Consider the following 17135-nt stretch of genomic DNA (forward strand, 5'->3'; position numbering starts at 1 on the left):
GAACAGAGATAGTTGAGTCTTGAACAGAGATAGTTGAGTCGTGAACAGAGATAGTTGAGTCTTGAACAGAGATAGTTGAGTCTTGAACAGAGATAGTTGAGTCTTGAACAGAGATGAGTCTTAAACAGAGATAGTTGAGTCGTGAACAGAGATAGTTGAGTCGTGAACAGAGATAGTTGAGTCTTGAACAGAGATAGTTGAGTCTTGAACAGAGATAGTTGAGTTGTGAACAGAGATAGATGAGTCTTGAACAGAGATAGATTAGTTGTGAACAGAGATAGATGAGTTGTGAACAGAGATAGATTAGTTGTGTACAGAGATGAGTTGTGAACAGAGATAGATGAGTCATGAACAGAGATAGATGAGTTGTGAACAGAGATAGATGAGTTGTGAACAGAGATAGATGAGTTGTGAACAGAGATAGATGAGTTGTGAACAGAGATAGATGAGTTGTGAACATAGATGAGTTGTGAACAGAGATGAGTTGTGAACAGAGATAGATTAGTTGTGAACAGAGATAGATGAGTCATGAACAGAGATTAGTTGTGAACAGAGATAGATTAGTTGTGAACAGAGATAGATGAGTCTTGAACAGAGATGAGTCGTGAACAGAGATAGATGAGTTGTGAACAGAGATAGATGAGTCGTGAACAGAGATAGATGAGTTGTGAACAGAGATGAGTTGTGAACAGAGATAGATGAGTTGTGAACAGAGATGAGTTGTGAACAGAGATAGATTAGTTGTGAACAGAGATAGATGAGTCATGAACAGAGATTAGTTGTGAACAGAGATAGATTAGTTGTGAACAGAGATAGATGAGTTTTGAATAGAGATAGATGAGTCGTGAACAGAGATAAATGATTCGTGAACAGAGATAGATGAGTCGTGAACAGAGATAGATGAGTCGTGAACAGAGATAGATGAGTCGTGAACAGAGATGAGTCGTGAACAGTGATAGATGAGTCGTGAACAGTGATAGATGAGTCGTGAACAGAGATAGATGAGTCGTGAACAGAGATAGATGAGTCGTGAACAGAGATAGATGAGTCGTGAACAGTGATAGATGAGTCTTGAACAGAGATGAGTCGTGAACAGTGATAGATGAGTCGTGAACACAGATAAATCAGTCGTGAACAGTGATAGATGAGTCGTGAACAGTGATAGATGAGTCGTGAACAGTGATAGATGAGTCGTGAACAGTGATAGATGAGTCGTGAACAGAGATAGATGAGTCGTGAACAGTGATAGATGAGTCGTGAACAGTGATAGATGAGTCGTGAACAGTGATAGATGAGTCTTGAACAGAGATGAGTCTTGAACAGAGATGAGTCGTGAACAGAGATAGATGAGTCTTGAACAGAGATAGATGAGTCGTGAACAGAGATAGATGAGTCGTGAACAGTGATAGATGAGTCGTGAACAGTGATAGATGAGTCGTGAACAGTGATAGATGAGTCGTGAACAGTGATAGATGAGTCGTGAACAGTGATAGATGAGTCGTGAACAGTGATAGATGAGTCGTGAACAGTGATAGATGAGTCGTGAACAGTGATAGATGAGTCTTGAACAGAGATGAGTCTTGAACAGAGATGAGTCGTGAACAGAGATAGATGAGTCGTGAACAGAGATAGATGAGTCGTGAACATAGATAGATGAGTCGTTAACAGAGGTGATTCGTGAACAGAGACAAATGAGTCGTGAACAGAGATGATTCGTGAACAGAGACAAATGAGTCGTGAACAGAGACAGATGCGTCTTGAATAGAGATAGATGAGTCTTAAACATTGATGAATCTTTAACAGAGATGAGTCTTGAACAGAGATAGTTAAGTCTTGAACAGAGATAGTTGAGTCTTGAACAGAGATAGTTGAGTCGTGAACAGAGATAGTTGAGTCTTGAACAGAGATAGTTGAGTCTTGAACAGAGATAGTTGAGTCTTGAACAGAGATGAGTCTTAAACAGAGATAGTTGAGTCGTGAACAGAGATAGTTGAGTCGTGAACAGAGATAGTTGAGTCTTGAACAGAGATAGTTGAGTCTTGAACAGAGATAGTTGAGTCTTGAACAGAGATAGTTGAGTTGTGAACAGAGATAGATGAGTCTTGAACAGAGATAGATTAGTTGTGAACAGAGATAGATGAGTTGTGAACAGAGATAGATTAGTTGTGTACAGAGATGAGTTGTGAACAGAGATAGATGAGTCATGAACAGAGATAGATGAGTTGTGAACAGAGATAGATGAGTTGTGAACAGAGATAGATGAGTTGTGAACAGAGATAGATGAGTTGTGAACAGAGATAGATGAGTTGTGAACAGAGATGAGTTGTGAACAGAGATGAGTTGTGAACAGAGATAGATTAGTTGTGAACAGAGATAGATGAGTCATGAACAGAGATTAGTTGTGAACAGAGATAGATTAGTTGTGAACAGAGATAGATGAGTCTTGAACAGAGATGAGTCGTGAACAGAGATAGATGAGTTGTGAACAGAGATAGATGAGTCGTGAACAGAGATAGATGAGTTGTGAACAGAGATGAGTTGTGAACAGAGATAGATGAGTTGTGAACAGAGATGAGTTGTGAACAGAGATAGATTAGTTGTGAACAGAGATAGATGAGTCATGAACAGAGATTAGTTGTGAGCAGAGATAGATTAGTTGTGAACAGAGATAGATGAGTTTTGAACAGAGATAGATGAGTCGTGAACAGAGATAAATGATTCGTGAACAGAGATAGATGAGTCGTGAACAGAGATAGATGAGTCGTGAACAGAGATGAGTCGTGAACAGTGATAGATGAGTCGTGAACAGTGATAGATGAGTCGTGAACAGAGATAGATGAGTCGTGAACAGAGATAGATGAGTCGTGAACAGAGATAGATGAGTCGTGAACAGTGATAGATGAGTCTTGAACAGAGATGAGTCGTGAACAGTGATAGATGAGTCGTGAACACAGATAAATCAGTCGTGAACAGTGATAGATGAGTCGTGAACAGTGATAGATGAGTCGTGAACAGTGATAGATGAGTCGTGAACAGTGATAGATGAGTCGTGAACAGAGATAGATGAGTCGTGAACAGTGATAGATGAGTCGTGAACAGTGATAGATGAGTCGTGAACAGTGATAGATAAGTCTTGAACAGAGATGAGTCTTGAACAGAGATGAGTCGTGAACAGAGATAGATGAGTCGTGAACATAGATAGATGAGTCGTTAACAGAGATAGATGAGTTGTGAACAGAGATAGATGAGTCGTGAACAGAGATAGATGAGTTGTGAACAGAGATGAGTTGTGAACAGAGATAGATTAGTTGTGAACAGAGATAGATGAGTCATGAACAGAGATTAGTTGTGAACAGAGATAGATTAGTTGTGAACAGAGATGAGTCTTGAACAGAGATGAGTCGTGAACAGAGATAGATGAGTCTTGAACAGAGATGAGTTGTAAACAGAGATAGATGAGTCTTGAACAGAGATAGATGAGTCGTGAACAGAGATAGATGAGTCGTGAACAGAGATAGATGAGTCGTGAACAGAGAGAGATGAGTCGTGAACAGAGATAGATGAGTCGTGAACAGAGATAGATGAGTCGTGAACAGAGATAGATGAGTCGTGAACAGAGATAGATGAGTCGTGAACAGAGATAGATGAGTCTTGAACAGAGATGAGTCGTGAACAGAGATAGATGAGTCGTGAACAGAGATGAGTCGTGAACAGAGATAGATGAGTCGTGAACAGAGATAGATGAGTCGTGAACAGTGATAGATGAGTCGTGAACAGAGATAGATGAGTCGTGAACAGTGATAGATGAGTCGTGAACAGAGATGAGTCTTGAACAGAGATGAGTCTTGAACAGAGATGAGTCGTGAACAGAGATAGATGAGTCGTGAACAGAGATAGATGAGTCGTGAACATAGATAGATGAGTCGTTAACAGAGGTGATTCGTGAACAGAGACAAATGAGTCGTGAACAGAGATGATTCGTGAACAGAGACAAATGAGTCGTGAACAGAGACAGATGCGTCTTGAATAGAGATAGATGAGTCCTGAACAGTGATAGATGAGTCGTGAACAGTGATAGATGAGTCATGGACAGTGATAGATGAGTCGTGAACAGTGATAGATGAGTCGTGAACAGAGATAGATGAGTCGTGAACAGTGATAGATGAGTCATGGACAGTGATAGATGAGTCGTGAACAGTGATAGATGAGTCGTGAACAGAGATAGATGAGTCGTGAACAGAGATAGATGAGTCGTGAACAGTGATAGATGAGTCGTGAACAGATAGATGAGTCTTGAACAGAGATGAGTCGTGAACAGAGATGAGTCGTGAACAGAGATAGATGAGTCGTGAACAGAGATAGATGAGTCTTGAACAGAGATAGATGAGTCGTGAACAGAGATAGATGAGTCGTGAACAGTGATAGATGAGTCGTGAACAGTGATAGATGAGTCGTGAACAGTGATAGATGAGTCGTGAACAGTGATAGATGAGTCGTGAACAGTGATAGATGAGTCGTGAACAGTGATAGATGAGTCGTGAACAGTGATAGATGAGTCTTGAACAGAGATGAGTCGTGAACAGAGATAGATGAGTCGTGAACAGAGATAGATGAGTCGTGAACAGAGATAGATGAGTCGTTAACAGAGGTGATTCGTGAACAGAGACAAATGAGTCGTGAACAGAGATGATTCGTGAACAGAGACAAATGAGTCGTGAACAGAGACAGATGCGTCTTGAATAGAGATAGATGAGTCTTAAACATTGATGAATCTTTAACAGAGATGAGTCTTGAACAGAGATAGTTAAGTCTTGAACAGAGATAGTTGAGTCTTGAACAGAGATAGTTGAGTCGTGAACAGAGATAGTTGAGTCTTGAACAGAGATAGTTGAGTCTTGAACAGAGATAGTTGAGTCTTGAACAGAGATGAGTCTTAAACAGAGATAGTTGAGTCGTGAACAGAGATAGTTGAGTCGTGAACAGAGATAGTTGAGTCTTGAACAGAGATAGTTGAGTCTTGAACAGAGATAGTTGAGTTGTGAACAGAGATAGATGAGTCTTGAACAGAGATAGATTAGTTGTGAACAGAGATAGATGAGTTGTGAACAGAGATAGATTAGTTGTGTACAGAGATGAGTTGTGAACAGAGATAGATGAGTCATGAACAGAGATAGATGAGTTGTGAACAGAGATAGATGAGTTGTGAACAGAGATAGATGAGTTGTGAACAGAGATAGATGAGTTGTGAACAGAGATAGATGAGTTGTGAACATAGATGAGTTGTGAACAGAGATGAGTTGTGAACAGAGATAGATTAGTTGTGAACAGAGATAGATGAGTCATGAACAGAGATTAGTTGTGTACAGAGATAGATTAGTTGTGAACAGAGATAGATGAGTCTTGAACAGAGATGAGTCGTGAACAGAGATAGATGAGTTGTGAACAGAGATAGATGAGTCGTGAACAGAGATAGATGAGTTGTGAACAGAGATGAGTTGTGAACAGAGATAGATGAGTTGTGAACAGAGATGAGTTGTGAACAGAGATAGATTAGTTGTGAACAGAGATAGATGAGTCATGAACAGAGATTAGTTGTGAACAGAGATAGATTAGTTGTGAACAGAGATAGATGAGTTTTGAATAGAGATAGATGAGTCGTGAACAGAGATAAATGATTCGTGAACAGAGATAGATGAGTCGTGAACAGAGATAGATGAGTCGTGAACAGAGATAGATGAGTCGTGAACAGAGATGAGTCGTGAACAGTGATAGATGAGTCGTGAACAGTGATAGATGAGTCGTGAACAGAGATAGATGAGTCGTGAACAGAGATAGATGAGTCGTGAACAGAGATAGATGAGTCGTGAACAGTGATAGATGAGTCTTGAACAGAGATGAGTCGTGAACAGTGATAGATGAGTCGTGAACACAGATAAATCAGTCGTGAACAGTGATAGATGAGTCGTGAACAGTGATAGATGAGTCGTGAACAGTGATAGATGAGTCGTGAACAGTGATAGATGAGTCGTGAACAGAGATAGATGAGTCGTGAACAGTGATAGATGAGTCGTGAACAGTGATAGATGAGTCGTGAACAGTGATAGATGAGTCTTGAACAGAGATGAGTCTTGAACAGAGATGAGTCGTGAACAGAGATAGATGAGTCTTGAACAGAGATAGATGAGTCGTGAACAGAGATAGATGAGTCGTGAACAGTGATAGATGAGTCGTGAACAGTGATAGATGAGTCGTGAACAGTGATAGATGAGTCGTGAACAGTGATAGATGAGTCGTGAACAGTGATAGATGAGTCGTGAACAGTGATAGATGAGTCGTGAACAGTGATAGATGAGTCGTGAACAGTGATAGATGAGTCTTGAACAGAGATGAGTCTTGAACAGAGATGAGTCGTGAACAGAGATAGATGAGTCGTGAACAGAGATAGATGAGTCGTGAACATAGATAGATGAGTCGTTAACAGAGGTGATTCGTGAACAGAGACAAATGAGTCGTGAACAGAGATGATTCGTGAACAGAGACAAATGAGTCGTGAACAGAGACAGATGCGTCTTGAATAGAGATAGATGAGTCTTAAACATTGATGAATCTTTAACAGAGATGAGTCTTGAACAGAGATAGTTAAGTCTTGAACAGAGATAGTTGAGTCTTGAACAGAGATAGTTGAGTCGTGAACAGAGATAGTTGAGTCTTGAACAGAGATAGTTGAGTCTTGAACAGAGATAGTTGAGTCTTGAACAGAGATGAGTCTTAAACAGAGATAGTTGAGTCGTGAACAGAGATAGTTGAGTCGTGAACAGAGATAGTTGAGTCTTGAACAGAGATAGTTGAGTCTTGAACAGAGATAGTTGAGTCTTGAACAGAGATAGTTGAGTTGTGAACAGAGATAGATGAGTCTTGAACAGAGATAGATTAGTTGTGAACAGAGATAGATGAGTTGTGAACAGAGATAGATTAGTTGTGTACAGAGATGAGTTGTGAACAGAGATAGATGAGTCATGAACAGAGATAGATGAGTTGTGAACAGAGATAGATGAGTTGTGAACAGAGATAGATGAGTTGTGAACAGAGATAGATGAGTTGTGAACAGAGATAGATGAGTTGTGAACAGAGATGAGTTGTGAACAGAGATGAGTTGTGAACAGAGATAGATTAGTTGTGAACAGAGATAGATGAGTCATGAACAGAGATTAGTTGTGAACAGAGATAGATTAGTTGTGAACAGAGATAGATGAGTCTTGAACAGAGATGAGTCGTGAACAGAGATAGATGAGTTGTGAACAGAGATAGATGAGTCGTGAACAGAGATAGATGAGTTGTGAACAGAGATGAGTTGTGAACAGAGATAGATGAGTTGTGAACAGAGATGAGTTGTGAACAGAGATAGATTAGTTGTGAACAGAGATAGATGAGTCATGAACAGAGATTAGTTGTGAGCAGAGATAGATTAGTTGTGAACAGAGATAGATGAGTTTTGAACAGAGATAGATGAGTCGTGAACAGAGATAAATGATTCGTGAACAGAGATAGATGAGTCGTGAACAGAGATAGATGAGTCGTGAACAGAGATGAGTCGTGAACAGTGATAGATGAGTCGTGAACAGTGATAGATGAGTCGTGAACAGAGATAGATGAGTCGTGAACAGAGATAGATGAGTCGTGAACAGAGATAGATGAGTCGTGAACAGTGATAGATGAGTCTTGAACAGAGATGAGTCGTGAACAGTGATAGATGAGTCGTGAACACAGATAAATCAGTCGTGAACAGTGATAGATGAGTCGTGAACAGTGATAGATGAGTCGTGAACAGTGATAGATGAGTCGTGAACAGTGATAGATGAGTCGTGAACAGAGATAGATGAGTCGTGAACAGTGATAGATGAGTCGTGAACAGTGATAGATGAGTCGTGAACAGTGATAGATAAGTCTTGAACAGAGATGAGTCTTGAACAGAGATGAGTCGTGAACAGAGATAGATGAGTCGTGAACAGAGATAGATGAGTCGTGAACATAGATAGATGAGTCGTGAACAGAGATAGATGAGTCGTGAACAGAGATAGATGAGTCGTGAACAGAGATAGATGAGTCTTAAACAGAGATGAGTCGTGAACAGAGATAGATGTGTTGTTATGAAAATTATATTCTGTATCGGTTGTCGTTCTTATGTTTACATGTGCTTGTAACTCGTCCGTGAGAATGTGTTAACGAAATGTGTGTTGTGTAGTCATTCAGTGTATTAAAGCCATACTATACAGACATGGTTCTCGACTCTTTTATCTTTATGTTCATAACAATTTAATACACTGAATCCAAAACTGTGAAGTTGTTAGAATTTCGAAATGGATAGGATATTTCGCCCAGAGATGTTTGACATCGAGCCCACAGCACCTCAAGCAGCAGAGCATTGGGAGCACAGGTATGAAACGTTTAAAAATTTTATATCGGTAGTATCAGTAGACAATCTTGATACTAAGAAACTACTGATAAACTATATCTCTCCTGCTGTATATCAAATGATACTTGATAAAGAGACATTTGATGAAGCTATCCAGACTCTAAATGGCATCTACATTCAACCAAAGAATGAGGTGTTTGCTAGGCACAGGTTAGCTACTTGTAAACAAGAGCAAGGTCAAACGATAGACGCCTACATGCAGAAATTAAGAATTCTATCCAAAAATTGCAACTTCAAAGCGGTGACTGCTGAACAACACAGAGAAGAGGCTATTAGAGATTCGTTTATCAATGGACTTGTGTCCAACAAAATTCGAAAACGTCTACTTGAAAAGACTGTTTTGAGTTTAAAGGACGCCTTCGAGGAGGCTCGCTTACTAGAACATGGTTATCAGCACTCATTACAGTATGAATCATCACAGCCGGAAACTAATTGCGCGGCAACTACTCTCACCAATTCTTCGGCCTCACCCTTGCCTAACGAAACGATTCCTCAAAGTGCAAGCAATTCACACACACATGAAATAAATGCATTAGCTAGCAAGTGTTATTTTTGCGGCAGGGTTAAGCATCCCCGCTCTCAATGCCCTGCAAGGGAAGTGACATGCAATCAGTGCTTCAAAAAGGGTCATTTTCAAAGAGTATGCAAATCTAGATCTTCAACAGTTTCGGCTATCGCTACTGTGCAGCCTTTGAGTTTAAACAAATCTACAATACCCATTTGCATCAACAACGTGCCATTGAAAGCCCTAGTAGACACTGGGAGCTGTGAAAGCTATATTTGGACGCACATTGCTAAGAAACACAAATGGCAGACGTGTTCCTCAGGCAACAGAATCTTCATGGCTTCCACCCATCTATCTCGAATCACTCAAGGACATATCTACGCTAACATACGTCTCAAAAATGAACGATACGAGGGAGTTAGACTTTCTCTACTAGACAATTTATGCTCTGACTTAATTCTTGGACTTGACTTTATAAGTTTGCACCAAAACTTGTTTATTCCTTTCGATGGTCAGAAACTATCGTTGTGCCTGAGTACTCTCCAGCCAGCGAAGGTAGAGGCTCCTAGCCTATTTAGTAATCTGTCACCAAACTGTACCCCAGTGGCTACAAGGTCTCGCAGATACTCAATTCTAGATAGAAAGTTCATAGAGAAGGAAATTCAACAACTAATAAAGGATGAAATTATTGAACCATCTAAATCTCCCTGGCGTGCACAAGTCCTAGTCACAACAAATGACAGACATAAGAAAAGAATGGTTGTGGACTACAGCCAAACCATTAACCGGTTCACTCTACTAGACGCCTACCCCATGCCCAGAATTGACGAACTGGCAGAAAAGATTTCCCAGTACTTTGTATATAGCACTTTAGACCTGAAAAGTGCATACCATCAGATTCCCATAAGAGAAGAGGAAAGGCCGTTCTTAGCCTTCGAAGCATGTGGGAAACTGTATCAATTCCGTCGGATTCCGTTTGGCGTTACGAATGGAGTCGCCTGTTTTCAGCGTACGATTGACAAAATCATCGAAGACGAACGACTCACTGACACTTTTGCTTATGTGGACAATGTGACCATCTGCGGTATGAACTCTGAATCACACGACCGAAACCTACAGCGATTTCTTGATAGTGCTCAAAAGTATGGAATCACTCTTAATGAAACAAAAAGTAAAATTAGCACTGCTAAAGTGAGACTGTTAGGATACGAGATTTCCAAAGGGCAACTTAAGCCGGATCCTGAGAGATTTCGCGCTCTAAGGGAATTACCCGTACCAGTGAACATGCGTGAACAGAAACGAGTAGTGGGTCTTCTGGCTTACTACTCACAGTGGATACCTAACTTCTCAACAAAAATAAGCCTGTTAACAAGAAATCAACAATTTCCTGTCCCTGAAGAAGTCAAAAGAACATTTGAAAGTTTGAAAAATGAGCTTGAAAAAGCCGCCATATATACCATTGATCAGAATAGCCCTTTAACCGTTGAGACGGATGCTTCTGATATTGCCATTGCGGCTACCCTCAACCAAGATGACCGGCCCGTTGCTTTCTTCTCTCGCTCATTAACAAAAAGTGAAAGAAAACATTCTTCCGTTGAGAAAGAAGCATATGCCATTGTTGAGTCACTGAGGAAATGGAAACATGTCTTAGTTGGTAAAGCGTTCACACTTGTTACGGATCAGCGATCTGTCTCTTTCATGTATAACAGGTCAAACAAAGGAAAAATGAAAATTGAAAAAATCCAGAGGTGGAAACTAGAACTCTCGTGTTTCCACTATGACGTTATCTATCGCCCTGGAAAGCAGAACACTGTAGCTGACACATTTACCAGAAACTATCTATCTGCCATCACTCGCAATGACCTTAAATTGCTGCACACTAGTCTTTGCCACCCGGGCGTTACTCGACTATTGCACTACGTAAGGACTAAAAATCTTCCATTTTCCTGTGATGACGTCAGAACTGTAATAGAACAATGTCAAGCTTGTGCAGAACTAAAGCCCCGTTTTTTTTCGACAGCCGACCGGAGAACTGATTAAAGCAACTCAACCTTTTGAGAGAATTAGTATGGATTTCAAGGGACCTCTCCATACTGTTTCAAGAAATAGATATCTACTTACCATTATAGATGAATTCTCTAGATTCCCATTTGCATTTGCATGTCCCGATATGTCTTCCTCTACGGTTGTTAAATGTCTCAATGAACTATTCGCCCCGTCCAAAGAGAATCAGAGTAGAACAGAGCTTGATATTGGCTGCCCCGTCCAAAGAGAATCAGAGTAGAACAGAGCTTGATATTGGCTGCCCCATCCAAAGAGAATCAGAGTAGAACAGAGCTTGATATTGGCTGCCCCGTCCAAAGAGAATCAGAGTAGAACAGAGCTTGATATTGGCTGCCCCATCCAAAGAGAATCAGAGTAGAACAGAGCTTGATACTGGCTGCCCCATCCAAAGAGAATCAGAGTAGAACAGAGCTTGATATTGGCTGCCCCGTCCAAAGAGAATCAGAGTAGAACAGAGCTTGATATTGGCTGCCCCATCCAAAGAGAATCAGAGTAGAACAGAGCTTGATATTGGCTGCCCCGTCCAAAGAGAATCAGAGTAGAACAGAGCTTGATACTGGCTGCCCCATCCAAAGAGAATCAGAGTAGAACAGAGCTTGATATTGGCTGCCCCGTCCAAAGAGAATCAGAGTAGAACAGAGCTTGATATTGGCTGCCCCATCCAAAGAGAATCAGAGTAGAACAGAGCTTGATATTGATTGCCCTGTCCAAAGCAGGCCTCCCAGGAATCCACCTACTGATTCTATCATGCCTGAAGAAACCACCAGCACCACCGAAGACATAGCCAGACCGTCCGAAACTCAAGCAGATGAAACTACACATACACACAATTTTAGAGTAAGGGCCAACTACAAAGTGTAAAAGCTCATCAGCTTACTAGGGCCCTTATTTTGACATTCAGTTTTGTCTCCAAAATGACATTTGTTTATTTTACTACTTTCATTTGGTTTTGTTGACTTGACTTTAATGTGATATTTGATCTATCATGGTATATTTTAATAAGCTATTTGATTTACCATGATATATCAACATGTTACATTATGTCATGCTATTCTACATTGTTTGTTTACTTGAATCTCTATTATTATTCTGCACTTACTTAATTCTTTCATTGTTGATAATACTAGTTAGCATTATTTGAACCGGGGGTGAATGTTATGAAAATTATATTTTGTATCGGTTGTCGTTCTTATGTTTACATGTGCTTGTAACTCGTCCGTGAGAATGTGTTCACGAAATGTGTGCTGTGTAGTCATTCAGTGTATTAAAGCCATACTATACAGACATGGTTCTCGACTCACTTATCTTTATGTTCATAACATGTGTCTTGAATAGAGATAGATGAGTCGTGAACAGAGATAGATGAGTCTTAAACAGAGATGAGTCTTGAACTGAGATGAGTTGTGAACATAGACAAATGAGTCGTGAACATAGACAAATGAGTCGTGAATAGAGATAGATGTGTCTTGAACAGAGATAGATGAGTCTTGAATAGAGATAGATGAGTCTTGAACAGAGATAGATGAGTCTTGAATAGAGATAGACGAGCCTTAAACAGAGATAGATGAGTCTTGAACAGAGATAGATGAGTCTTGAACAGAGATAGATGAGTCGTGAACAGAGATGAGTCGTGAACAGAGATGAGTCGTGAACAGAGATAGATGAGTTGTGAACAGAGAGGAGTTGTGAACAGAGAGGAGTTGTGAACAGAGATAGATTAGTTGTGAACAGAGATAGATGAGTTGTGAACAGAGATGAGTTGTGAACAGAGATGAGTTGTGAACAGGGATGAGTTGTGAACAGAGATGAGTTGTGAACAGAGATGAGTTGTGAACAGAGATAGATGAGTCGTGAACAGAGATAGATGAGTTGTGAACAGAGATAGATTAGTTGTGAACAGAGATAGATGTTTCGTGAACAGAGATGAGTTGTGAACAGAGATGAGTTGTGAACAGAGATGAGTTGTGAGCAGGGATGAGTTGTGAACAGAGATGAGTTGTGAACAGAGATGAGTTGTGAAAAAGATAGATGAGTTGTGAACAGAGATGAGTTGTGAACAGAGATGAGTTGTGAACAGAGATGAGTCGTGAACAGAGATAGATTAGTTGTGAACAGAGATAGATGAGTTGTGAACAGAGATAGATTAGTTGTGAACAGAGATAGATTAGTTGTGAACAGAGATAGATGTGTCGTGAACAGAGATGAGTTGTGAACAGAGATGAGTTGTGAACAGAGATGAGTTGTGAGCAGGGATGAGTTGTGAACAGAGATGAGTTGTGAACAGAGATGAGTTGTGAACAGAGATGAGTTGTGAAAAAGATAGATGAGTTGTGAACAGAGATGAGTTGTGAACAGAGATAGGTGAGTTGTGAACAGAGATAGATGAGTTGTGAACAGAGATAGATGAGTTGTGAACAGAGATAGATTAGTTGTGAACAGAGATAGATGTGTCGTGAACAGAGATGAGTTGTGAACAGAGATGAGTTGTGAACAGAGATGAGTTGTGAGCAGGGATGAGTTGTGAACAGAGATGAGTTGTGAACAGAGATGAGTTGTGAAAAAGATAGATGAGTTGTGAACAGAGATGAGTTGTGAACAGAGATGAGTTGTGAACAGAGATGAGTCGTGAACAGAGATGAGTCGTGAACTGAGATATATGAGTCGTGAACAGAGATAGATGAGTCGTGAACAGAGATAGATTAGTTGTGAACAGAGATAGATGAGTTGTGAACAGAGATAGATTAGTTGTGAACAGAGATAGATTAGTTGTGAACAGAGATAGATGTGTCGTGAACAGAGATGAGTTGTGAACAGAGATGAGTTGTGAACAGAGATGAGTTGTGAGCAGGGATGAGTTGTGAACAGAGATGAGTTGTGAACAGAGATGAGTTGTGAACAGAGATGAGTTGTGAAAAAGATAGATGAGTTGTGAACAGAGATGAGTTGTGAACAGAGATAGGTGAGTTGTGAACAGAGATAGATGAGTTGTGAACAGAGATAGATGAGTTGTGAACAGAGATAGATTAGTTGTGAACAGAGATAGATGTGTCGTGAACAGAGATGAGTTGTGAACAGAGATGAGTTGTGAACAGAGATGAGTTGTGAGCAGGGATGAGTTGTGAACAGAGATGAGTTGTGAACAGAGATGAGTTGTGAAAAAGATAGATGAGTTGTGAACAGAGATGAGTTGTGAACAGAGATAGGTGAGTTGTGAACAGAGATAGATGAGTTGTGAACAGAGATAGATGAGTTGTGAACAGAGATAGATGAGTTGTGAACAGAGATAGATGAGTCTTGAACAGAGATGAGTTGTGAACATAGATTAGTTGTGAACAGAGATGGATGAGTTGTGAACAGAGATAGATGATTCTTGAACAGAGATGAGTTGTGAACAGAGATAGATGAGTCTTAAACAGAGATGAGTTGTGAACAGAGATAGATGAGTCGTGAACAGAGATGAGTTGTGAACAGAGATAGATGAGTCTTGAACAGAGATGAGTTGTGAACAGAGATAGATGAGTTGTGAACAGAGATAGATGAGTCTTGAACAGAGATGAGTTGTGAACAGAGATAGATGAGTCTTGAACAGAGATGAGTTGTGAACAGAGATATATGAGTTGTGAACAGAGATAGATGAGTTGTGAACAGAGATAGATGAGTCTTGAACAGAGATGAGTTGTGAACAGAGATAGATGAGTTGTGAACAGAGATGAGTCGCTATAAACAATTTAAGCCTAACCTTAATGCATAAACAAAGAGAGAACGGGAAAGTGATGACGATGAGAAACATTGACAATGCGAACAGAATGTAGCCACAAAATCCAATCTCTCCATCTTCTGACGGTCGAAGGTCTTCTGAAAGAAAATAAATACAAAAACTTTGGATTAGCAATGGACAAACTAAGAAGGAAAACTTGTACCCGTTTAAAGTCTGACAAAACAACAACACATTAGCAAAGTAATACTAATAGATAGGGTGTTTGTTTATAAAGCATGTTTTTTTGTTAACCATGCGGTCAGTAATTCCGGCCTTTTTGTTTTACAAAAAATCTGCAACCCATTTGCTTATTTCAAACACAAAATCACTTTCAAACAAAAGATCGTACATAAAAACAGCATAATTCTTGACGGACGCCATTTAGTTTTGTGTAGTCCGTCTGACCATCCGTCTGACACGCTCAAATCTCAAAAACTATAAGCACTATTGAAAATCCGATTTTGCAGCCTGCTAAACATAGGCCCAGGCGCATTTGGTCCAATGTAGAGATGTAATGTCTAATCTGCGTCTGTTAAGGTGTACTGTTCAGCAAGTAGGTTGCGTGTTTCTGTACGCGTCAAATTACTGGCGAGTTCTTGACTACAGACATGCAGACAACTAATAGAACTCCACAAAAAGAGTGAACAACCAACAGGCGTATAAAGAAGTATAACTGTTTAATTCATGACGGGAGCAGTCTAGTCTCAGTCACTATCATGTACGATGTTACCTCTATGACTCTTTGAAAGCCTAGCCTCAACTGTCTGTTTGATCTACAGTGCGTTTCTACATTCCTCCCTCCTTTTTAATGAAAGATAGAATGAAACAATGAATGGGATATCAAGTACATCAGGATACTTAAGTCGCAGATATATGCAACGAATTTATGTCAAATGCTTTTGAAACACAAATTTGAAGGTTAATTTTATTAAATAATGCAATGAATGGACTGTATTTTGTATTTTCATGTGTCGAAGTAAAAAACTATCTTTGCAAAGTGTAGTTCTTAAAATTATATCTAGATCTATCTTTCGATCTTGTCTCGTGTAATAATGGCTATAATGACCTAGATCAATGAACTAGTAATACTTTCATAGAGTTGGACAACTTTTTTGTTTTGAGGGTCTTAAGCTTGTTTTATGGCTACTTTATATACGCTTCGGTTCCAGTTAGTACCCAAGGAACATTTATGCCAAGTTTTATCAAGATTGGTCAAACGGTTTTGATTTCTATTAGGGACATACATACATACCTACGACTTACTTTCTAATTTATAGTATACTAGCCATATGTTAGCCGCGGCCCGCTGGTCTAAATTTGCGTATCACTTTCGATATAGTCACTGAACGTGCTTTGTAAACAATTAAACGAAATAATAATTTTATAAGTAAAGCGAATGCGGTTGCGTGAATGTAAAAATAGTATGAATGGGGCTATCAAAATAGCTAGTCGACTTAAATTCATTTTTCAAATAAATACATTTGCTTGTAGGCCTACGTATATTTGATTAAAATTTGTAATGAATAGATATATGTGTTAAAGTATAAAAAAGAAATTAGAATATATCTCAACACGGCTTCGCAGCTTTTGCGAACGATGTATGAAAAATGCGTTAGAAAAACAAATTTGAATGTTAATTTAATGAAAATTATAAAATAAATGGACTATAATTAGTATGTTCATGTGTTTAAGTATAAAACTATCTTTGCGAAGAGAAGTTCTATCATCTTAGAGTTGAATTAGAGTTTTAGACCTAGGAATAGAGAGATGTGTAACCTTTCGGGTAATGTCTAATGAAAGAATGAATGTCAGGAATTCTAAATTCGTAGATATAAGGAACGAATTTATGTAAAAATGATTTTGAAACATAAATTTGAAGCTAATTTTATTTGTGAGCTGGCGATCCTAGATCTAATTTTTGATCTATTTTTATCTGTTGTTAATTTGTAAACTATCTAGGCTAGTGCTGAGTGCATGCATGGTTCCCGCCAGCTCTTTAATGTTAGAGTTAGTTTAGGTGAGTCATGACCTGGCTCTATAAATAGAAAGGGTGCGGTCAGTTCTTTCTTTTTCCGGTGTAGGAGTTATAGTTATTTATTTGTAGTGTAAATTTCAGCTGGGACCGCCTGTAAGTTGGAAAATGTTTTTATTTTTATTTCTTTAGTTTGTATTTGTATTAGTTATTCCTACATCTACTGTTATAGTCTAGATGTAGACTGATTAGTGTAGTGGCATCACTGGCCAGTTAATTAGCCATGATTACCCCGATGAAACCGGAAGCTCCATTAATCTGGATAGCGTCACCTCCCCCCCAGCTATCCCTAATAATCCCCTTG

General features: G+C 39.4%; 1 protein-coding gene across 3 annotated transcripts in view; it reads right to left on the minus strand.

Moving 5' to 3' along the window:
• LOC106066979 (stomatin-like) overlaps nucleotides 1-17135 on the minus strand; it is a 109875-nt gene that overhangs the window by 61353 nt on the left and 31387 nt on the right. For all 3 annotated transcript variants that reach the window (XM_056040698.1, XM_056040699.1, XM_056040700.1), the window contains exon 2: nucleotides 14782-14897. In XM_056040698.1, coding sequence (XP_055896673.1) covers nucleotides 14782-14897 — 116 coding nt within the window. The remainder of the gene's footprint in view (nucleotides 1-14781; nucleotides 14898-17135) is intronic.

The sequence above is a fragment of the Biomphalaria glabrata genome, chromosome 9, assembly GCF_947242115.1.
Source record: "Biomphalaria glabrata chromosome 9, xgBioGlab47.1, whole genome shotgun sequence".
NCBI classification, from domain to species: Eukaryota; Metazoa; Mollusca; class Gastropoda; family Planorbidae; genus Biomphalaria; species Biomphalaria glabrata.